Source organism: Neurospora tetrasperma (assembly GCF_000213175.1).
Source record: "Neurospora tetrasperma FGSC 2508 unplaced genomic scaffold NEUTE1scaffold_6, whole genome shotgun sequence".
Classification (NCBI taxonomy): domain Eukaryota; kingdom Fungi; phylum Ascomycota; class Sordariomycetes; order Sordariales; family Sordariaceae; genus Neurospora; species Neurospora tetrasperma.
Window position 1 is genome coordinate 3114429 of NW_009799104.1, and position 19520 is coordinate 3133948.

At 52.5% G+C, this 19520-nt stretch overlaps 6 protein-coding genes across 6 annotated transcripts; 3 read left to right on the forward strand and 3 right to left on the reverse strand.

Moving 5' to 3' along the window:
• Positions 1 to 402: 402 nt before the first annotated feature.
• On the forward strand, positions 403 to 3368 carry NEUTE1DRAFT_88314 (uncharacterized protein; the record flags this gene model as incomplete). Its single annotated transcript, XM_009856347.1, has 5 exons — positions 403 to 847; positions 908 to 991; positions 1046 to 1835; positions 1896 to 3137; positions 3198 to 3368. The coding sequence occupies 5 exons, from the start codon at positions 609 to 611 to the stop codon at positions 3366 to 3368; spliced, it is 2526 nt and encodes an 841-aa protein (XP_009854649.1).
• A 1830-nt stretch (positions 3369 to 5198) lies between these two features.
• NEUTE1DRAFT_88316 (uncharacterized protein) lies at positions 5199 to 7343 on the reverse strand (the record flags this gene model as incomplete). The annotated part of the gene is made up of 1 exon (XM_009856348.1): positions 5199 to 7343. One exon carries the CDS (start codon positions 7341 to 7343, stop codon positions 5199 to 5201), a length of 2145 nt encoding a protein of 714 aa, XP_009854650.1.
• A 1002-nt stretch (positions 7344 to 8345) lies between these two features.
• NEUTE1DRAFT_148974 (uncharacterized protein) lies at positions 8346 to 9840 on the reverse strand (the record flags this gene model as incomplete). Its single annotated transcript, XM_009856349.1, has 1 exon — positions 8346 to 9840. One exon carries the CDS (start codon positions 9838 to 9840, stop codon positions 8515 to 8517), a length of 1326 nt encoding a protein of 441 aa, XP_009854651.1.
• A 678-nt stretch (positions 9841 to 10518) lies between these two features.
• NEUTE1DRAFT_49946 (uncharacterized protein) lies at positions 10519 to 12160 on the reverse strand (the record flags this gene model as incomplete). Its single annotated transcript, XM_009855590.1, has 5 exons — positions 10519 to 10898; positions 10974 to 11207; positions 11270 to 11459; positions 11619 to 11759; positions 11852 to 12160. 5 exons carry the CDS (start codon positions 12158 to 12160, stop codon positions 10519 to 10521), a joined length of 1254 nt encoding a protein of 417 aa, XP_009853892.1.
• A 1848-nt stretch (positions 12161 to 14008) lies between these two features.
• On the forward strand, positions 14009 to 15187 carry NEUTE1DRAFT_124916 (uncharacterized protein; the record flags this gene model as incomplete). The annotated part of the gene is made up of 1 exon (XM_009856350.1): positions 14009 to 15187. One exon carries the CDS (start codon positions 14009 to 14011, stop codon positions 15185 to 15187), a length of 1179 nt encoding a protein of 392 aa, XP_009854652.1.
• Positions 15188 to 17079: 1892 nt separating this feature from the next.
• Positions 17080 to 18338, forward strand: NEUTE1DRAFT_69638 (uncharacterized protein; the record flags this gene model as incomplete). Its single annotated transcript, XM_009856351.1, has 3 exons — positions 17080 to 17136; positions 17234 to 17376; positions 17475 to 18338. 3 exons carry the CDS (start codon positions 17080 to 17082, stop codon positions 17749 to 17751), a joined length of 477 nt encoding a protein of 158 aa, XP_009854653.1.
• Between the last annotated feature and the right edge of the window lie 1182 nt (positions 18339 to 19520).

The following is a 19520-nucleotide window of genomic DNA, read 5'->3' on the forward strand; positions in this document are numbered from 1 at the left end:
TTGCAGGAAGAGCCGCCCTTTTCAATGCTTGCCTTTGCCCGTCACTCACATGCAATATGATCTCCTCGGTTTCGGCTATCACCATCCCTGGTCCCTGTCCCCTGCCATTGACAAGCACGCCATGGCCCCAAAAGTGAAACGCGGAGGTTGACGCTCCACGCTTCCACACACCAAAGTAGCAACAACGGCATCTCGGGCCCGAAAGTGTGGACTGGACTCCTTTTCGCTAAACCAACCGATTCGCGGACTCCTCGATCATTTTCTCTCTTTGGAGCCTCCTCCTCATCTTCCTTCTCCTTCATCTCCTTCCACCATGGAGCATGACGTTCCAGCACGCCAGTCGTCCTCGAACGAAATGATCTCTCCGCCACCCCCACCTACACCGACTCACAGTCATGGCAGCGCTTCCAGAAACTGTCAGACCATAGTCTACGCACTCTCCGGGTAGACGGGTCGACATGCCATGGCCTTGGCCAACGGGGGGATCCGTCTTGATCTCTGGTACTGGGACGTGCTTGATACATATATTAACTGCATTATGACCTCTTGTATCGACCGTTTTGGGACGCTCTGCTGAACGACACCTCCAACTGTTGTGTCAGACTATCATGAAGAGCATCTCGGTCATTCAGCTGCTTCTAGCAGCCGCGGCAGCTCCTGTGAGGGCTGCTGCTTCCTGGAAGAATGTCAACATTGGCGGTGGTGGTGGTTTCGTGCCTGGCTTTGTCTTCCACCCAACAGAAAAGGGCGTTGCCTATGCTCGAACCGATATTGGTGGTCTCTACAGACTGAATGCCGATGACTCCTGGACTGCCATTACCGACTCCATCACTACGGACGACAAATGGTAAATACTAGCCATCGTCAACTCCCCTAGTCACCCGCACGCTGACCATACAATCATCAGGAACAACTGGGGTATCGATGCTGTTGCTCTCGATCCTCAAGATCCCGACAAGGTCTATGCCGCTACCGGCATGTACACCAACTCGTAAGTCATGGATCAGTTCTTCGTTCCCTTCATTGTAGGCTAACACAACTCTAGATGGGACCCCAACAATGGTACCCTTATCCGCAGTTCCGACAGAGGTGCTACATGGTCTAGCACCGAGCTGCCCTTCAAGGTTGGAGGAAACATGCCCGGTCGCGGCATGGGCGAGAGACTTGCTGTCGATCCCAAGAACTCCAAAATCATCTACTTCGGTGCTCGCAGCGGCCATGGCCTCTACAAGAGCACAGACGGTGGTGTCACCTTCTCCAAGGTGTCTTCGTTCACCGCTGTCGGCGACTATGTCGTAGACCCATCCGATACCACTGGCCTCAACAACGACAAGCAGGGCATTGCTTTTGTTACCTTTGACTCGACTTCGGCTACCACCAACGGCGCCACGTCCCGCATCTTTGTTGGTTCCGCCACTAACAGCACCTCTTCGGTCTGGGTTTCCAACGACGCTGGTGCCACCTGGTCCGCCGTCGCTGGCCAGCCCGGCACGTATTTCCCTCATAAGTGCAAGCTTCAGCCCACCGAGAAGGCCCTCTACCTTACCTACAGCGACGGTACTGGCCCCTACGATGGCACTGCCGGTGCCGTTTACCGCTACGACATCACCAACGGCACCTGGAAGGACATCACTCCCGTTTCTGGCAGCGACCTCGCCTATGGCTTTGGTGGCTTGGGTGTTGACATGAAGAACCCCGGTACCATCATGGTTGCCAGCTTGAACTTGTGGTGGCCCGATGCCCAGATCTACCGCTCAACCGACTCTGGTGCCACCTGGTCTCCCATCTGGGAGTGGGATGGTTATCCCAACATGAACCAGTACTATGGATTGACCGTAAGGCGTTCTCTCTTCTCCCATACTCATTCGACGTTATACTAACTTTTTAACTCTCAGACCCCTAACGCTCCCTGGATCGAGACTGGCTTCCTCTCTCAGGATACCAAGCATCTCGGCTGGATGATCGAATCCCTCGAGATCAACCCCCTCGACAGCGACCATTGGCTCTACGCCACCGGTCTCACTGTCTACGGCGGCCACGACCTGACCAAGTGGGACACCGTCCACAACGTAACCATCCAGTCCTTGGCCGTTGGCATCGAAGAAATGGCCGTCCTCGGTCTCGCCTCCGCCCCCGGTGGCTCCGAGCTTCTCGCGGCTGTCGGTGACGACTGTGGTTTTACCTTCAAGGCCAGCTCCGACCTCGGCACCTCTCCCAAGACGCCCTGGATGACGCCCCAGTGGGCCAGCTCCGCCGACGTCGACTACGCCGGCAACAAGCCCGCCAACGTGGTGCGCATCGGCTCCGGCTCCGGCGCGCAGCAGGTGGCCGTATCCTCGGACGGCGGCGCCTCGTGGCACGCTCACAACGGCACCGACACCACCAAGAGCAGCGGCACGGTCGCCTACTCTGCCGACGCCGACACCATCGTTTGGTCTTCGGGCACCTCCGGCGTCGTCCGCTCGCAGAACCAGGGCACCTTCACCGCCGTCGCCTCGCTCCCATCGGGCGCCGTCATCGCCTCTGACAAGCGCAACAACACCGTCTTCTACGCCGGCTCGACCACCGGCACCTTCTACCGCAGCACCGACACTGGCGCCACCTTCACCGCCGTCTCTGACGCTTTGGGATCTGCCGAGGCCGTTCGCGACATCATCGCCCACCCCACCGTCGCTGGCGAGCTGTACGTCAGCACGGACGCGGGCATCTTCCGCTCGACCGACTTTGGCGTCTCCTTCACCAAGCTCAGCGGACTCACCAACACGCAGTCCATCTCCCTCGGTGTCGGCTCCGCTTCTGGCTCATGGAACTTGTACGCCTTCGGCACCGGCGCCAACGGCAACAAGCTGTACGCTAGCGCCGACGCTGGCGCTACTTGGACTGACGTCCAGGGTGCTCAGGGCTTTGGTTCCATCGCCGTGGCCTCTAGCAAGGTGCTCGGTTCCGGAAACGTCGCTGGGCAGGTCTATGTCGGCACCAACGGCCGCGGTGTGCTGTACGCGCAGGTTTCTGTTAGCGGTACCGTCCCTGATGCTACGTCGTCGTCTTCTGCTCCGGTGAAGACTTCCTCCACTGCTGCTGCTGCTCCGTCATCTTCTGCTGCGGTGAAGACTTCCTCCACTTCTTATGCTGCTCCGGTGAGCACGACGACGAGCAAGGCTGCTGCTACTACCACGCTTGTGACGTCGACTGTCAAGCCTACTACTGCTACCTTGACTTTGTCGTCGGTCAAGACTACCTCGACTGTCGGCGCTGAGCTCGCGCAGCACTGGTATCAGTGCGGAGGTGTAGGCTGGACGGGCCCGACGGCTTGCGTGTCGCCTTATAAGTGCGAAAAGCAGAATGATTACTATTCGCAGTGCGTGTAAGCAAGTACCAGGGCAAGTGGAAGGGGGTGTGTGCATGCCTGCGGATGGGATGTGATGAGAAGTGGAAGACTGATGAAGTGATGGAAGGGTGATTTTTGGTTGGTGAACCTACTTAACTTTTTTCATTGTGAATATCTTGACATGAGCATTTGTACATATGAACATAAATCTTGCACATACAATTTCCATTTCAATCCTGTTGGATCCGCAACCTAATTTGTTGCTTCTCGTTTTGATTGATGGGCTTTACTTTCGAGTTCCCTAGTGTGCATGGCAAGAAATCGAATCACTCTTGAGAGAAAGAAAGAGATATTCTTTGTCATCTTAGTTCAACAGGTATTCGCAGCACAGCTAAAATCGTGGTATCTCCCCATCTGTCACTCTGTAAGATTGAATCTGCCCATGAAATTGTATCGAAGGATGCTGTATGACGCATGCTTATTTTAACTAAACGAAGAAAAGGTGAGCATACGAAAACCTGCAGAGAGAAAGATATAAGTAACATGTAACGGGCAAACTTTATGTCGCGGAGGAACAATGACACAAAACAAAGACAAAGCAAAAGACGGGCAAAAAAGCTAAAAAGCCGAGGAAAACGAAAAAAGAAACTCCGGTACGGGGAATCGAACCCCGAGCTTCGCGGTGAAAACGCGATATGTTAACCGTTACACTATACCGGATAGTAGCTTGTTATTGGGGACGAGTCAAGCTTACTATGTACACGCACTTGGGATTAGCAAATTGGGCCGGAACTAACCAACTAGACTACCAACTTATTGTTGCCTGCCCAACAAACAACGATCACTAAAGAACTGAATCAAGGTCTCGCCAACCAGTCAATTGGGTTTTGGTACACAGTATACACCACAGGACCGCCAAGCTTGCACTTCCATAGTGTAGAACTAGTGTAGGTATTGTAGTGCATGTAGTATACAGGGGTATTGCAAAATGCAAAAGGGCAAAATGGTAAAAAGAGCCGCACTGCAGGTTATATGCACGCAGTCGGATTTGGTACTGTAGGCGAGAAATCCTTGCCGGCCAAGAAACAGAGGTACCGCCCCGAAGAAAAAATGAAATGAAAAGAAGAGAGTGAAACACAGATTGGGAGGAGAAAGGAGCAAAAGAAAAGAGACGCAAAAAAAGAGTTTGAGTTTTAGCTGCAACTCGTTTCGATCGAGTGACCTCCGGGTTATGAGCCCGGCGCGCTTCCGCTGCGCCATGCAGCTGTTTTTTTTTGTTGATGAAATAATTTGCTTTTTACTGGGGGTTATATAGTCACACCGATTCCACAAAACTATTACTGTATGTACCAGATCCCCATATGGGACCAGCAACAATGATGAATAAGTCTGAAAAGAGGATTCAAGTAAGGGAAGACAATAGGGATGGACGCATTTGGCTGTAATACGAATATCATTGTAGTGTGCATGTATCGTTGGTAATCCTAACACTAAACTAGAAATGCGCCAGTCCATGGGCTGTGTATATATATGCATACCGGTAAATGCTTCTTTGTTTGTTCACTTCAATCCAAGTTCCCACGTGCGATTCGCAGTCGCTCGTTTGTCACGCTATCCAAGAATGAGAGCTCCTCAGTTCAGATCTCCCCTTGGCAAATATGCAAGACAGGAAGACCACTTGTGATATAGACCGAGACATCCCTCCAGGCTTGGAATGTTCCAGTCTCGTCCCTTGGTGGGTCACGATCCAACTTTTAGCAATCTTACCTCTATTTTCCTGCTCATGCACAAGATGTTCATTCTCTCCCTCTTTCCCTTTTTGAAACCCTTGCATAGTTCATTGCTAGAGATCGATGGCCGAGCACAATTATCATCCCAAAACCCTTCCACCACCAGCATGATAAGAAAACCTCCTCCCCAACCCCGGCCTCAGTAGCCCAGGTCTACTACTACTACTGCCACCTCCAGGGGCTCCTGCACCACCATTGCCATTCCCAACAGCAGGCGGTTGATTCTCCTTTGTAGCATCCTCTTTCCTCCCTCCCGCATCACCCTTTCCTCCTCCATCCACCTCCTTCGCTGACATGACGCCCAACTTCCTCAACACAGGCGGCCTGCTCTTAATCCCCAGATCAACAATCCCCACCTTCTTCCCACCGTTGCTCTGCCCCGACGCCGTCGGCGTGAGTAAACCCGTCCCACCAAGCAGCCGCGCGTTACTCCGATTGATGTTCAGCGTCTTCAGTGGGGTGCTAGGCAGGTTTTCCTTTTCGCAGGGCAAGAGGGTATCAATCTCTTTTGCCAGTGCCGGGTTCGGTTTGTTTCTTAGGTTGCCGCCGCCAAGACCAAGGTTGAGGTTCAACGTAGAGGCGCGCGGGTTGGAAGGTGGCAGGGTCACGTTGCGCGGGTTTAGATTGATTTTTCGGGGGGCAGGTTTGGGGGTAGCGGGAGGGGTTAGGGCGATGGGCTCCTCGGGTCCGGCTTCGATGTTTGGAAGGGCAATGTCATTTCCGATGCTAGAGATGACGGGAGGTGTGTCTGGCAGGGGCGGATGGTGAGGATTGAGAGGAAGATGCTGCTGCTGCTGCTGCTGTTCGATGTCCACGGACATGGATAGTCTACTTTGTGCTCCGGCGCGGGCGAAGAGATCTGGGGTAGTGCTGGTGCTGATGGTACCGCGACCACCATATTTGCGGTTGTTGTAGGCAACTGCCGAGCCGGGGAAGTTGTCCTCGTCTGAGTCATCGTTTTCTCCCGAGTCACATTCGTCGTCCAAGTCCGAATCCTCTGATTCGGCCTCCCATTCGTCTTCGTAGTGGCACAGTTCGTTCTCGAATTCGTCGTCATCGTCGTCGCTACCAAAGAGCGTCAAGTCGTCGTCCTCGTCCAAACCCGCCAGCAACCCCCGCAGCGCAGAAACTCCAGAACCACCAGTAGCAGTAGACCTCCGTCTCCGTATTGGGTACATCATCTTGGCTATCCGTTCGCTTTCCCTCTCAGCGAGCCCCCGGACACAGAATCCTTGGATCTCAGTCATTGCGTAGTGCAACCTATGCCAACGCAGTTCGAGATATGCCATGGCTTCCAGCTGTTCGGCGCGCTGGGCAAATTCGAGTCTTTGTTCGGGGGTGAGAACGATGCCCATCGACTCTAGGCAGGCCAACGGCGAGGCCTTCGGTTTCGAGAGGTGGTTCGTCATGGGACTGGGCGACAGACCGGATGGAGTACTGCGGGTTTTGGAAGACGAAGATTTGCTCGAATCGTGTGGGGAGAGGCGCAGTTTCTTGATCTCGTTGACTGGTGGTGGTCTTTGTCGCGGGCTTGGGGTCTTTTTCGGTCGTCGCGTAACAGTAGGGGTGGGCCTTTCGGGCGTCTTTGGTCTCCCACCCCCTTCCTTCTCAGGGGGCGTCCTTGGCCTACGGGGAGCAGGCGAACCTTGGTGGGTGATCAGACTGGATCGCAGGTCCTGACTACTCGCCTTTTTCCTAAGCTGGCGGTGTTCCTCGGGACTCGACGCCGGACTTGGTGTCCTCTCCTCCCCAGATATCATTTTTAACTTGTCTCCTTCTGGTAACTGTTCTCTCCTCTGCTTAGCTTGCAAAAAAGCAATAGCCTGGGTATACTCCTTCTCGATGACTGGTCGAGCATACTTGGCGGCTTGTTTTGCTAGCCACGGGTTGGCTGCCCTTATCGCGGCATACTCGGGTGCTATGGATGGCCATGCGGCAAAGTCTTGAACTATTTGGGAGGCTTGTTGCGTCTTTTGAGCCTCTTGCTGGAGGCGAAGATGGGTACGCTCGAGGTCCGAGATGAGTTTGTTGAGCAGGTTGACCCTCAGCTGGATGCCTGGATGGACGGGGGACCATTCTCGGAGTGGGCTTGGGTGTTCTCGTTGCTGGCGCATCAGACTGAGGACCTCAATGTTATTGAGTTGTTTCTTTGGAGCGCAGCCGATGGAAAGAGACTGTCGTCTGGAGACGGCCTCACTGGGCGATGATGATGATGAGAGAGCCATTGGGAATTATATGGTTTGATATGCCGATGGATGAAATTTGTGAATGGTTTGTAGCGGTTCCCAAACGGGTTCCGTGGAGCGATAGACGGATGGTGTATGTCGGCTGCGAACTCGCTTGTGTGGGTGATGCTGCTTTGGATGGATTCAAGCACTGCTATGCAAAGCGTTACATGTGATGTGGGTTAGGCGGTGTGAACCCCGGGTTTCAAGCTCTTAAAGTCGTCGGCTTATGGTAACTTGAATGCCTTTGAATGTCTTTCGATTTTAACGAGGTGATTTCAGGGGCCTGGCCGCGGAAATAGAAGCAAGTCGCCGTGGTTGATGTCGGAAGTCAGAAAGGTTGAAAGTAAACAAAGCCAATATTGCCTGGCGACTCCGTACTTGCAGATTCTGGGATGAAAGTGGGGTTTCGAGCTGATCGGGCAATATGCCAACAAAGGACTATACCTAAGAGGCACTTTCTCTGGCACCGTCGAGATTTATCCAAAACGTCGCCGTGATTGTCGATGTCTCTCGACACAAGCAGGGACTCTTTAGGATATTGATTTTATGGTTTTATTCATTGATTTGTTTTCTTTTCGGGGAAAGACGGACCAACCACAAGCTGGTCACTGTCCCAGGTTTGCATTGGTTGATTGTGGAGTCGCACAAGTTAGAGTCGTTGGAGATGACAGTGGATCCCAGCAACCGCTCTAACTCCAGCCTTATCATGCGCCCAACCGCTTTCGGATGTGCGAATGGGGGCTAAAATGTGGGTCCCCAGTGGTCTAACAAAAAAATACAAGGTAACCTCTGCCGTTGTCGTCCGCTTTGTGCCTAATTCTACTACAGGTATTCACATTTTGCAAGCAACTCCGATGTTCACGACGGTTATCATTGAGAGGACGCAGACCGCCGTTGCTCAAACTGGTCTTATACCTGATTGTCTCATGTATACTGTCACATCGTCTGGATGATCATGATGAGAGCTGTCGTTAATTACAAACCACGCTATCATAGACGAGAGTGCCAACGGTCTTCTGAGGCTTGCTCCATGTGTCTATTCCTTTTGGAGTCCCATAAACTACACTGCAAAAAGAATAGCAATTCCTCTTCCCGACGCGATCATCGAAACCGCATCCCATCTTCTCATTCGTTTTTCACAACGTCTACAGCAGAAGCGTCGAGTCCATCAGAGCTTGCTAGTGCGACCTCTCCTAGACTTAGTAGCCTCAGCTGCTCTCGCCTCAACTCCTTCTTCAACTCCGGACCTTGTCCCTGGCTCCTCACCAACCCCCCCTTCTCCCCCTTGTTCATCCGTAGCCCCCAACACGACTTTTCCGGGTTCACACTCCTCGTCTTCGCGACTCTCTCTCCGCATCCGCCTCCTCTCCATTTGCCCCTCCCAACTCTCCCTCACAGCCCTCCAATACCTCTCCTCATCCTCCATCACCAACGCACAATGACTCGCCTTTTCAAACCTCTCCGCTCTCACCAACCCTTGTTGTTCATCATCTTTTCCCCCTTCCTTCATCATCATCTTCTTCTTCTTCACCACCAACTTCCTAGCCAACCTCACATGCCTCTCAACATCCCTCCACCCCACCACCTCATCCGCTTTCGAATACAAATACAACCTCCCCGTTCTTTCCTTTTTTCCTTGTCCCCCAAAAAGCTCATCATCCAAAACTCCCCCCCTCATCCCCTCAAAATCCACCCCCACCCCACCCAACAACTTTTTTCTCACCACATTCTCTCCAATCGCTCTCGGTAGTCCGTGCTGTATTCCCGCAACCAACACCACGGCCCCCCACAACCCCCATCGCTCCATGCTCTGTACCACCCAAGGATGATGAGTCGGAACCGAATGCACTGCTGCTCCATACGTCTGCGCAATGGAAAACGTGCCAGGGCAGGAATCGAGGATTTGTAGCGTGACAGGGAGCGAGTGGCCAAAAGACGAAAAATAGCTGTGGGCTAATTGGAGGGATAGGTGGCACCCGCCGTTGGAGAAGATGTGTAACAGGATTCCTGTCCTTCCTGTGCCTGTCCCGTGACTCTCGTTTTCCGCCGGTGCATTGTAGGCTCCTCCCGCATGTAATAGGGAATTGGAGCGATCGCGGGTGAGGAGAATATGCCGAATGACATCTCTTGCTGGGGCTAGGTTTCGCCGAATGGCCTGTTCGGAACGGACGGTGAAGTCGGCAATGACGGTTTGGATGACGAGGATGGGCGAGGCGGGGAAGAGACGCCGGTAGCCTGAGGTGTATTTGGCGATGCGCCGGGGGGTGGCGCCGCCTAGCCAGGTGCAGAGGACGATGAGTTGGGGGGTATGGAAGTGGTTATCGTCATGGTTGTGGTTACCGTCATGGTTTGGTGGTGATGTTTCTGCTGCTGGATCGAAAAAGAGGATTCCGTTGCCTAGGTTCTGAAATTCCGATAGGGGAGCTGGACGATGAGCATGATTGGATTTCGGTCTGGGTGATATTGGGGATGTTCTTGGTTTTGATGCAGTCATCGTTGCTGGATAGGTTATTGAATTAGCACAAAAGTAAGGAAACAACACGGCGATTTGAAAAGTTGGGGATTATCGCCATTTTGTTTAGTGGTGCCTGGTTGTTGTTGGCCCAAAGAGCAGGGGCATGGTTGGTTGTGAGATGTCAGCCACTATTACTAGTTCATACCAGTCTTGACAAACAATATCACCATCACCGCCTGTTCTGGCCAGTAACAGACAAACAAAGGATGACTAACAATCGTCAAAAAGGAATGTACATCAAGTGTCAACGTTGGGACTAGGGCATATTGCGCCCTGATTGGCTCGCTCTGCCAAAATGTAATACTGACATGACGTCTCTCGTATCTAGCCCATGACTACAGAAGACCGGACGGCTATGGTACTACTCTAACCCCATGGGGATTTTACGGTGTTGAAACCTGATTGCATTGTCTGCGATAGCCACGTGGTGACTGCGCATTGTGTGCGTGCCAAAGATGTGTACGCCATGTATTTGTGTGTCTGATAAATCACACATAAAAAAAGGTCGAACCAAATGTCCAAGGCGCCCTATTAGCAGTCACCATATCCATAATGTTTCGTGGAAATCATCCTGAAATTATACCAATATCTTCCCTTCCAATATGCAGCTCCTTGGGCCCGACCGAAATAGGGCGGCGTCCCACAACAGGAGTCCGATCAGTCAGTAGAGTCAATAGAGTCCGAGTCGTAGCACTTTTCCTTCAGCTCTGCCGAATGGAACCACGAAACCCTCGAGTTAGGGTCGATCGACCAGCCAATCTCTTGTTCGATGACCTCAAGGTGATCAACAAGCTTGCGGTGTGTATCCTCGACTCCCTCCATGAACCCTTTGATATCGTCCAGCAGGCGCCCTCTGGTCAAATTCGGCATCCCTTTCCGAGTGCCGGCGTACATATGCAAAAAGTCGGCCTTGTCGGGAGTGTTGGCCGTCGAGTCAACCACCTGCTCGAACTTTTTGCATGTGCTCGGATCCAGAAGACGGACGGTAGCTATCATGTTGCACAAGGCTGCTTCGTAGCGACGAAGTTTGCGATGAACTGTTGTAGGGCGGTTCAAATCAGCCTTTTGTACCCGAAAGTATCAATGGATGAAAACATTTGATTGATACGTACGCATGCACTTGGAACGATCAACGTCAAGACCCGTGATGTCAGTGTCAAGGCAAACGGTAGGCGATTCCGCTGTTCGGAAATAGTTCTTGATCCACCTCTTGAGGAAGAATCGACTCTTGCATCCCGGAACGGGCTTCCCGACATGGCGCTCAATGTTATTGACGAGTCTATTCAAGGAAGATAGCATGATCTCGGCATTGGTCACGACGTTCTTGATCATCTTGGGTGAAGCGTCTAATCCATGTCAGATGTTCGAGGTGTACATTGAAGAGATGAGGGCTTGAGGGTGGACTAACCTTCGTCCTTGGCCGCAGCGAGCGTGTGCTTGAAGGTCTTCCACAATGTGAGGTAAGTATCGAGTAGATGGTGTACGATTGTCTGGACGGCATTTGGGCCGTTGCGCACGTGTGAGAGCTCTTCGGCGGACTCTGTGGAAACGGCCTTAAGTCTCAGAAGGTTCTGCGCCAAAGTCAGCCATAATTCATTCTGTAATCGGTCTTGATCGCTGGCTCTCACGTTTCTCATAAAGGCCACGATTGCGGAGGCGGGAAATTGTTCTGGAGCATGCGTGTGGGCGATGATCCCCCTTCTGATGAACACTCCTTTTAGGGCTGTTGATAGTGCATCAGTCCAGCAAAGCCTCACGATACTAAAGATGTGATTTGGCCCCTCAAAACCACCAATGGGCAGTTGACAGCGAAAGCCGGAGCCCTTGGTGACAGGGTACTTTTCACCACGTCTGGGAAACAGGCAGTCATAGAGCGATTCGTGCAATTCGACCAGCTTCTGTGGAATGAAGATGCGTCCAGGGTTGAGCTGAGCAGTTATTTGAACCTGTGAGGGACATTGTTAGACTCCCTCCCTAAATGTGAGCTTACAAAAGAGACGCTGGATTCATGTACCGTCATGTCAAAGTACGCTCTTCCGTTCTTGTCCAAAGGAGCCTTGTTGCGTTCCTCGCGGGAGCACAGGGGCATCGACTTGACCCTGAGAGACCCATACTCGAGTTCTTTGGCTGGCCAGGGACAATCTTTCAGGTACTTTTCGGTAGCCTTGGTCAGTCTCTCAAGGTGGCTCTCGAGAAGGTCGGGCGTGTAGTAGCCAGTGACACGCCATCGAAAGTTCACAGGCTCGTGGAGGCCTGCGCTGTTGATGGCTTTGCCAAGAGACTCTTGGTTGGCTATCATGTTGCCAGTTTGTGGGAAGAGTGAAGACAGAAGGTGGGGAGGTAGAAGGGGAGAGGAGGACAACTCACCTTATGAAGTTTTAAATAAATCAAGGACCAGAGGTATCCATAGTGGCATGTATCAACCAAGGTAATGCGGGCAATGTTCTATTAGCTGGCTGATGCGCATGAAATGCCGAACGTTGTAAGTTGTATCTTGATCAAACCGGACAATGTCCGTCCATGCCAGAGGGGAGTTGATGCATGTGGATAGAGGTACATGTAAAGTGAAGTGGAAGGTAAGCAGATATCGACGTTGGGGAAATCCCGTTCCACTCCTGGCGGGCAAGAGGCGGAGCATTCCCTTGCGGCATAGAGAGGGCCGCGCCTTCCAAGTGAAGTCAACGATTCAGTCCAGTCGTTACTATGGGGTTAGGGCTAGATCCTGGAGGCGAGCACCAGCATGGAAAATCCGGAAAGCAGGTATATTGCCAATCTCAACCGCCGAGATTTCGAACAGAGGAACCAACGGAATACGTGATCTTGGGATGTTCGTCCCCATTGTTTGCAGATATAATGTTGCTGAGAACTCTTCAAGAGACCTGTGCAGTCTGCAAAGCTGCATGTGCGTGCTTTATCGGACAGGCCACCAAGATTCATTGCAAATGTAGAGGTAGAAGTTGGGAAGGTGCGCTGTGTGCCTAGGTAGTGATGAGGGGTATTTCTACTTACCTACTTGTTTCCTGGGTTTCTTTCTCTCTTTCTTCTAATCAGCCACCACATGATTCCCAAAGAAGCAACTCAAAGTAGGGCATACGTAGCACCGGATTTCCATCTCATGCATGCCCTGTCCTACACTGACTTTATAAGTTCGATAAGATGGATATGCTAGGTTGATGGTGAGACATGCATATCCTGATCGTCGCAAACCCTAACCCACCTCATCCAGAATGACTTGACGACTGCAGCCGGGTCAGACCTCCGAAACTGTGATATCGATCGCCGTAAAACTTCATAGGACGGCCTTGACTGGTCTCATTACCTTTATTGCTTTCATTCGTCCTCAGGGTCATTTATAGTCTCCGATGACTATTCACAGGGCTACAACTAAACTCGTTAATTTGCCCTCCACATCATACTCTGGACTCCATGTTTTATATTTGTCCTCGACGAGCCCACTGACAATCGACATGCCGTCACTGGGTGGACCTCTTCGCCACGGCGCTAACCATGGAGATTGAAGTGCACCGACGTCAAAACCTCTCGTTGCCGAATGTTGCCGTGATACCGAGATGGCGACGAGTGAGGAACGATGCTTTATCCGGTGTTAGCCCCGGCACTTCCCCGGATTGTCCTGGCCGCATTGGGCGGCTTGAGGAGTCCTTTGCATGCCGATCTCCGAGAGGGGCCCATAGCTGCCCATCAAGGTGTCAAGGGACAAGCATGCTAGCTCCAGGCCGCGTCGGGATCCGGCTCGGAGCCGGGGGGTGCGGATGGACCAATCACAGGCCATGGTACCTTTCTTCCTTCCCTTGCTGCACGGGATCAACACTGAATGAAATTAACGTCACGGACTTGGTGACTGTCGATCTTCAACTAACCCTCATGGCGCCTCACCAACTGAACCGTTAACGTCCTCAGCCAGCGCATCGAAAATTCTGATAACATGGACCGACTTTCCTTTCTTTTTCGTTTTCGTCGAGTTTTGCCTTGCCGTTTTGCCTCCAGTTTCTGACCCCCTTCCCCTATCCGCTCTTTCACACTGTTTTTCACTCTCTGTCATGTCGCTCTTTTAAACAAACACCAACTATATTCTATCTGACGATATCTTGACCAATCAATCAACATGAATCCTTCACTTAATGCCACAATGAACGACGTTCCTTTCCTTATCCCACCCACCCGGTTCCTGTTCCAACCTGCCCATCGACCCAAACACGACATCGGCACCCTAGCAAGTCCAGGTCGTCGAGGACTTCTTGAACTCGCACAACGCGATCTCACGTGTGCAAGCGACGAAACAACATGTACACAAGGAAGCTGGTGTTGCGGAAACGGCTCAACGTGCTCGCTTGATAACGGCGCCTTTTTCTGTTGCCCTCCGGAGGCTGGCCAAGATGGGTGTGCAAGGGTTTGCGCCACTGGTGATTTCCAATGTGGAAATGTTTGCTGCGCCGACGGGCAAACATGCATGGGCGCCGACTCTGGATCCCCTTATTGTGTGAATCCTAGCACCACCAGCAACACTTTGATGAGCAGCGTTCCTCTTCCGACAAGTCCAACAACGACGGCTTTGATCAGTTCGACGGTTGCACAAACAACGCCAACCCTGATGACAACTCCATCTTCCTCAACTTCTACAACATCAGATACCACCATCCCAATCTCTTCCAGCATGAGCTCTTCACAAGCAGCTGCCGCGCCCACAACAGTTTCCCCCTCCCCCGACCGCGAAGGCGGGATACCCATGGCCGCCCAAATCTCCATCGGGGTCATCGTCCCCGTATTCTGCATCTTCCTCGTCTTCGGTCTTTGGATGGTGCTCTTCCGGCGGTCCAAGTCCCGCCGACTCTCAATGGGAGACGCGCCCGGTGAATTTCCGCCCCGCTTCCACGTCGTTGCTCCTTCAGACTTGGATCGTCCATCAAGCTACTACCCGACTACGCCACCACCGGCCTACACCAAATCCGCCACCACGCTCGATTCGACGGTTCCCGCGGCCTCTTCGGCTGCCACTTCGGTGTATGGTAACGAGTCGCTTTCTCCGGAGCAAGGGATGGAGATGTCAACTTTGAGTGTCCCCTTATCACCGTCGCCCAGGTTGCCGCCGCTGGATCAGAGGTTGAGTGTGATGGATGTGAGGCTGTCGGTGGCGAGCACGACGGTTGGGACGCCGGAGCATGAGGATCAGGCTGGACATTGGCCGGAGACCGATGGTACGCATCCCGGGTCGCCGGTGGATCCGTCAAGGGCCACGGTGTATTATCCGAGGCATACCGTCGATCAGTCGGTCGATCATAATGGTGTGCGCCCGGGGACAGCGCTGTAGTGGGTTGGTGCACGAGGAGAGGGAATGGGAACACCTCTCGTATAACAACAGGAGGATTGGGGAATAAGGATTTACGGTCATCGAGCTACACAGAGGCTCTTTTTCTTTATACGTTTTTTTAAACTTCATGTATTAAAGGTTTGCATGTCTTATGGTGTTGGCGTGGGTGTTGGAAGGAAGGAATGGGATGAGATTGGAGCGTTTATGTAAAGTTAGGATATACCCTTAATGTTTTATCTCGTCATTCTTCTCAGTCGTAAATGTCAAAAATCGAAGTGGTCTCATCACTCTGATATGCTTGCGACAAGAGCTTCCTGTGTAGGGCCATGAAGCCCGAGGGACCTCCGAAGACAGGAAGCAAAGCCCAGACCGTCAGTGGAGTTTAAAGGTTCCCCGCAAAAAAGATGCCAATCTCGGCTGTGACACTCGTCGACTTGAACGAGTTCCAGCCCTGATTTTGATGGTAAAGCTCCATTTTCGCAGTCTCCGATAGCAGCACGTAGCATTTGCCGCAATATGTTTCCATGTTTTTACCATGTGCAGACGTTGCAACATGGAAATGTAAAGCGAGGTGACGGGAACGGGAACGGGAACTTCATGATGGGCATCACCCAAGTTACAGTGGGACTTCCAGGGCAATAGTGTACCGGAAAGTCGGGTCGCTTCCACTAGAGGTATCAGGGCAGTAAGTCCGAAGTCCGGTGAGCTCCGCACCGGGGCTTCCTTGTCTAGAACACTCATCAATCAGCAAGTTGAGACGTTTCAGAAATGACGGAACATTTCCGGATGACTTCATCTTCCCTGTTGAACTCGTGGTCCGTTCCTGATGATTCAATCCTTGTACATATTCAAGGTAGGTATATAGTCGAAGGGGTTTTTGGCTGGATGATCAACCACTGATGTGAGTGACTCGTGCGACTGACAGATCACTACACATTAGCGACCAAAGAAGGTTAAAATGGCGTATAAGTGCGCATTGACCAACTGTTTCTGCCACCCACCAGCAGGGCAGCGCCTTGGTATGTAGGCTGATGAGGCTAGAGGCTAGTCTGGATAGCCGCACGTGCACTCGCGCCTGCTGTTCAGCCCCAGGGCCACACAGGGTTTGCTAGAGTTCGTTGGGCTCTGGCGCCTGTACACTAGCAAAAGTTTTGCTGGAGGCGGCTGAATAAGGCACGAGCAAGGATGAACCAACCAGATGACCGCTCCAAATCTTTCGCCGGTGGATTTTTAGCCGCACATGGCAGGCGCATTGAACCGTGACACATTTGTTGAAATCACCAAACACTGCAATTCAATTCGCGACCGAGAAGACCTTGTGCTGGGCTTGCGGGAAGGAACACCTGGAAATGAATCGGGGCGCGTTGAAATTTGGAAACAACGACGACGATCGATATCGATAAGGACAACTCTCCCTTCGGTTCCCTTATCCCGTCATTCCAGTCATCCCTCCTGCCTCCCGTCGCGCAATCATCGCCCGATTCCAAGCCGACGGCCGACCACATTTCGGGACACTGCAGCAAGTCCATCGCGACACATTCCTTCCTTTGCCTGATGAACCGACCTCGCTAGCAGTCCCCTCCCCCGCGGGCACCCGACAGAAGCCGAAGCAACTTAACTAAACCAGCACCACAAGCGATTTTCACGACGGGACCCAACTTTTTTTTTTTTTTTTGGTCTGATCTCATTTCGTTATCGATCAAGTTTCATCTCTTCGCGACAGTCTTTTCTCCCAACTTTACTTCGACGACGTCTGGCTTCGAGACTTTTTTTTTGTCGCTTCGCGCGATTCCAATTGACAAACGTCATCCGACGACTTGATACCGACCGACCGACCGACCACCATCCGACTGGCGACACGGCACATAAAGAAGGGAGGACAAGATAACAAGATGGGCAACTTTTGCTCAACCTGCTTCGGCGGTAGGAGGAGCGATGACTACGATGAGGTAGGTTTCGGCATAGCGGCCACAGTCCGATGACATGACCATCAAAAGAGGCATTCGACGGAACAAGAGAACTGACGTGGACTGTTCTGTAACACAGGAGGACGAGGCCCAGCATCTCTTCGACGAGAACAACATGCACTACGGTAGCTTTGATCAGCAACACATGATGAATCAGGAAGACCCCCAAGAGACAGAAAGGGAAATTGCGGCTCTGCAGGGCGTGGTGGAACGCACATCAAAGTATGCCCTCCCATCCGAAATGTCTCCCATCCAAGATCTAGCCCGAGACCCAAATCCACGTAGCCGGCAGAGCGAATAACTGACCGGGAACCGCGCAGTAACATGGTCGACATCTATGATATGGTCCCGCATGACAAACCCATGCAAGACGCTCCTGTTCCCTACGGCTTTGCCGGCCAGCGCTACAATGCCCTGCTTTCCAAGCTCTCAACCCACGACGACATGGCCTCCGTTGCACGGGTTGACTGGGGCACCCCTGAGGACGACAGCATGGAGATGCTGCGCAAAGCTTCCTTGCCAACCATCCCCATCAAGGCTGAAGGAGGCGAGGCCCTCGTCGGTAACTTTACCGATGCCGCTGCCGCCATGCGCTGAAACCATACCACGACATTAAACCGTGACTCGTTGTCCATACCCAATCCACCTGATGCCGACGGCAACATGACAGAACATCCACAGTATCCTCCGACCCAGAATATACCACACCATACGTTCATCAAACCAGAACCACCTGACACAACAATAAATCCGGGACTCCTTGGCCATGCCGATACGAGGTGGCATGTCCAAGTTCGCTTGGCCGGTTTCCCCCATCATTTTTTCCTTTTGTAATTTCTCGTCTTTCCTGATGCTGTTCCGGAAACAGCGGGCGTTCAGCGATTCGATAGGTCTGCGGCCAGAGACAACGTGGCATGGCAGGATGTTATGTTGATGAGTTGTCGATACCCGTCGAGGTGGGATACAGCGTCCATTCGTCTCATACATCACCGCCTTGTATGCCCAAGATGTTGGATAAGGCCAAGGATAGGCTTAAAAACGGCGTGTTTGGGGGTATGTATGCGTTGTACAGCAACAATTCAATTTAATGCTTTCCTTTGTTCAATGACTGGATCAAGGCTATTTGGACCAACCCATGGTGGTGTAGTCCTCTGGCCCCTAACAAACAAAATGTTGACAAGGCGCGCGCCCACTAAATGTCAGCCACGTTCATCAAGTTCCGTTTTCTTGCCCATTGCCAAAGATATAAATCCCCAAGCCATCTTGTCCGGTTCCCTTTGCACAAAACTGACCCTGTTTGATGCTTGTATAGAAACACCGCGTTTCCATCGGTGGTGGACATTATTCGAGATGCGACCACAGCCATATGCATTACCTCATCTTTTCGGACCATTGCACCAGCAATTTTTCCATTTTCTTTCCGTGGCAACAAGGCCTCACCAGGGCCCGTGCACCTCTCAGCTTCAAATGAACCTGTTGGGTCACTTTCAGGTCGCAGATGGCTATCGAGGAGTGCGGGACAGGTAACATGAATCGAGACGAGGAATGAGAGCTACGAGGGGAAGGAAGAGTAGGAGGGTGCGCCAGTGACCCCCAAAAGTGGAAGGACATGCAACATTCGGAAGCAGGCAGGGACAGCAGAGCATGTCACATCAGCCAGCCATGGCCTTCGTTATGGGCCGCGGTACCACCCAAGGACGAACTGGAGGCCTGATGGTCTACTCCTAGCGAGGCCAACGCAAGGTCGCCCTCCCTTTTTTTCCCCTGTCACTGGATTAAGTTCAGGTGGAGCGAAGAGATGGCTCTCGGCTTCCTCATCCAGGAGTCCCGCGAGATTCGGCATCCTCGATTGCGGCCCAGCTCCCCATGAAAACAACGGATTTTTCGAGTCCCAAAAGGTCTCCACTGTCTAGCCCGCGGCCGACTCACGACCTCCCGAGGGGCCACGCCTGCGTCGGGATGGCAGCAGAAAAAAGAAAAGCACACGGATGATGAGGTCGGCCAGGTCACCGCATGCCAAGGTCGTTCTGTTCTCTTCTGCCTATCTGAGCAAGAGTTTTACATCGCGGGCTTGTCAGAGGCATGCAAAAAGGAGGGAAACATGCTCGGTCCTCGCATATCTCTCCTCGGCCCAATTCGCCAGCTGGCCCGTCTCCGCCTCCCCGACCTGTTTTCTCTCTATGGGGGCCTTACATATTGGCTACGGCAAGGTTCGAGTTGATTCGGGCGCCATTCGCTGGATCACGCAGCCTTCCTGCGCGATGAACTCCACATTCTTGGGCATGGCTGGAATGGAGGGAGGGGAGGAAAATTCCGACGCTCATACTGGGGCCAGTCATGGACAGCCTGCTTCTTACTATCCGCCA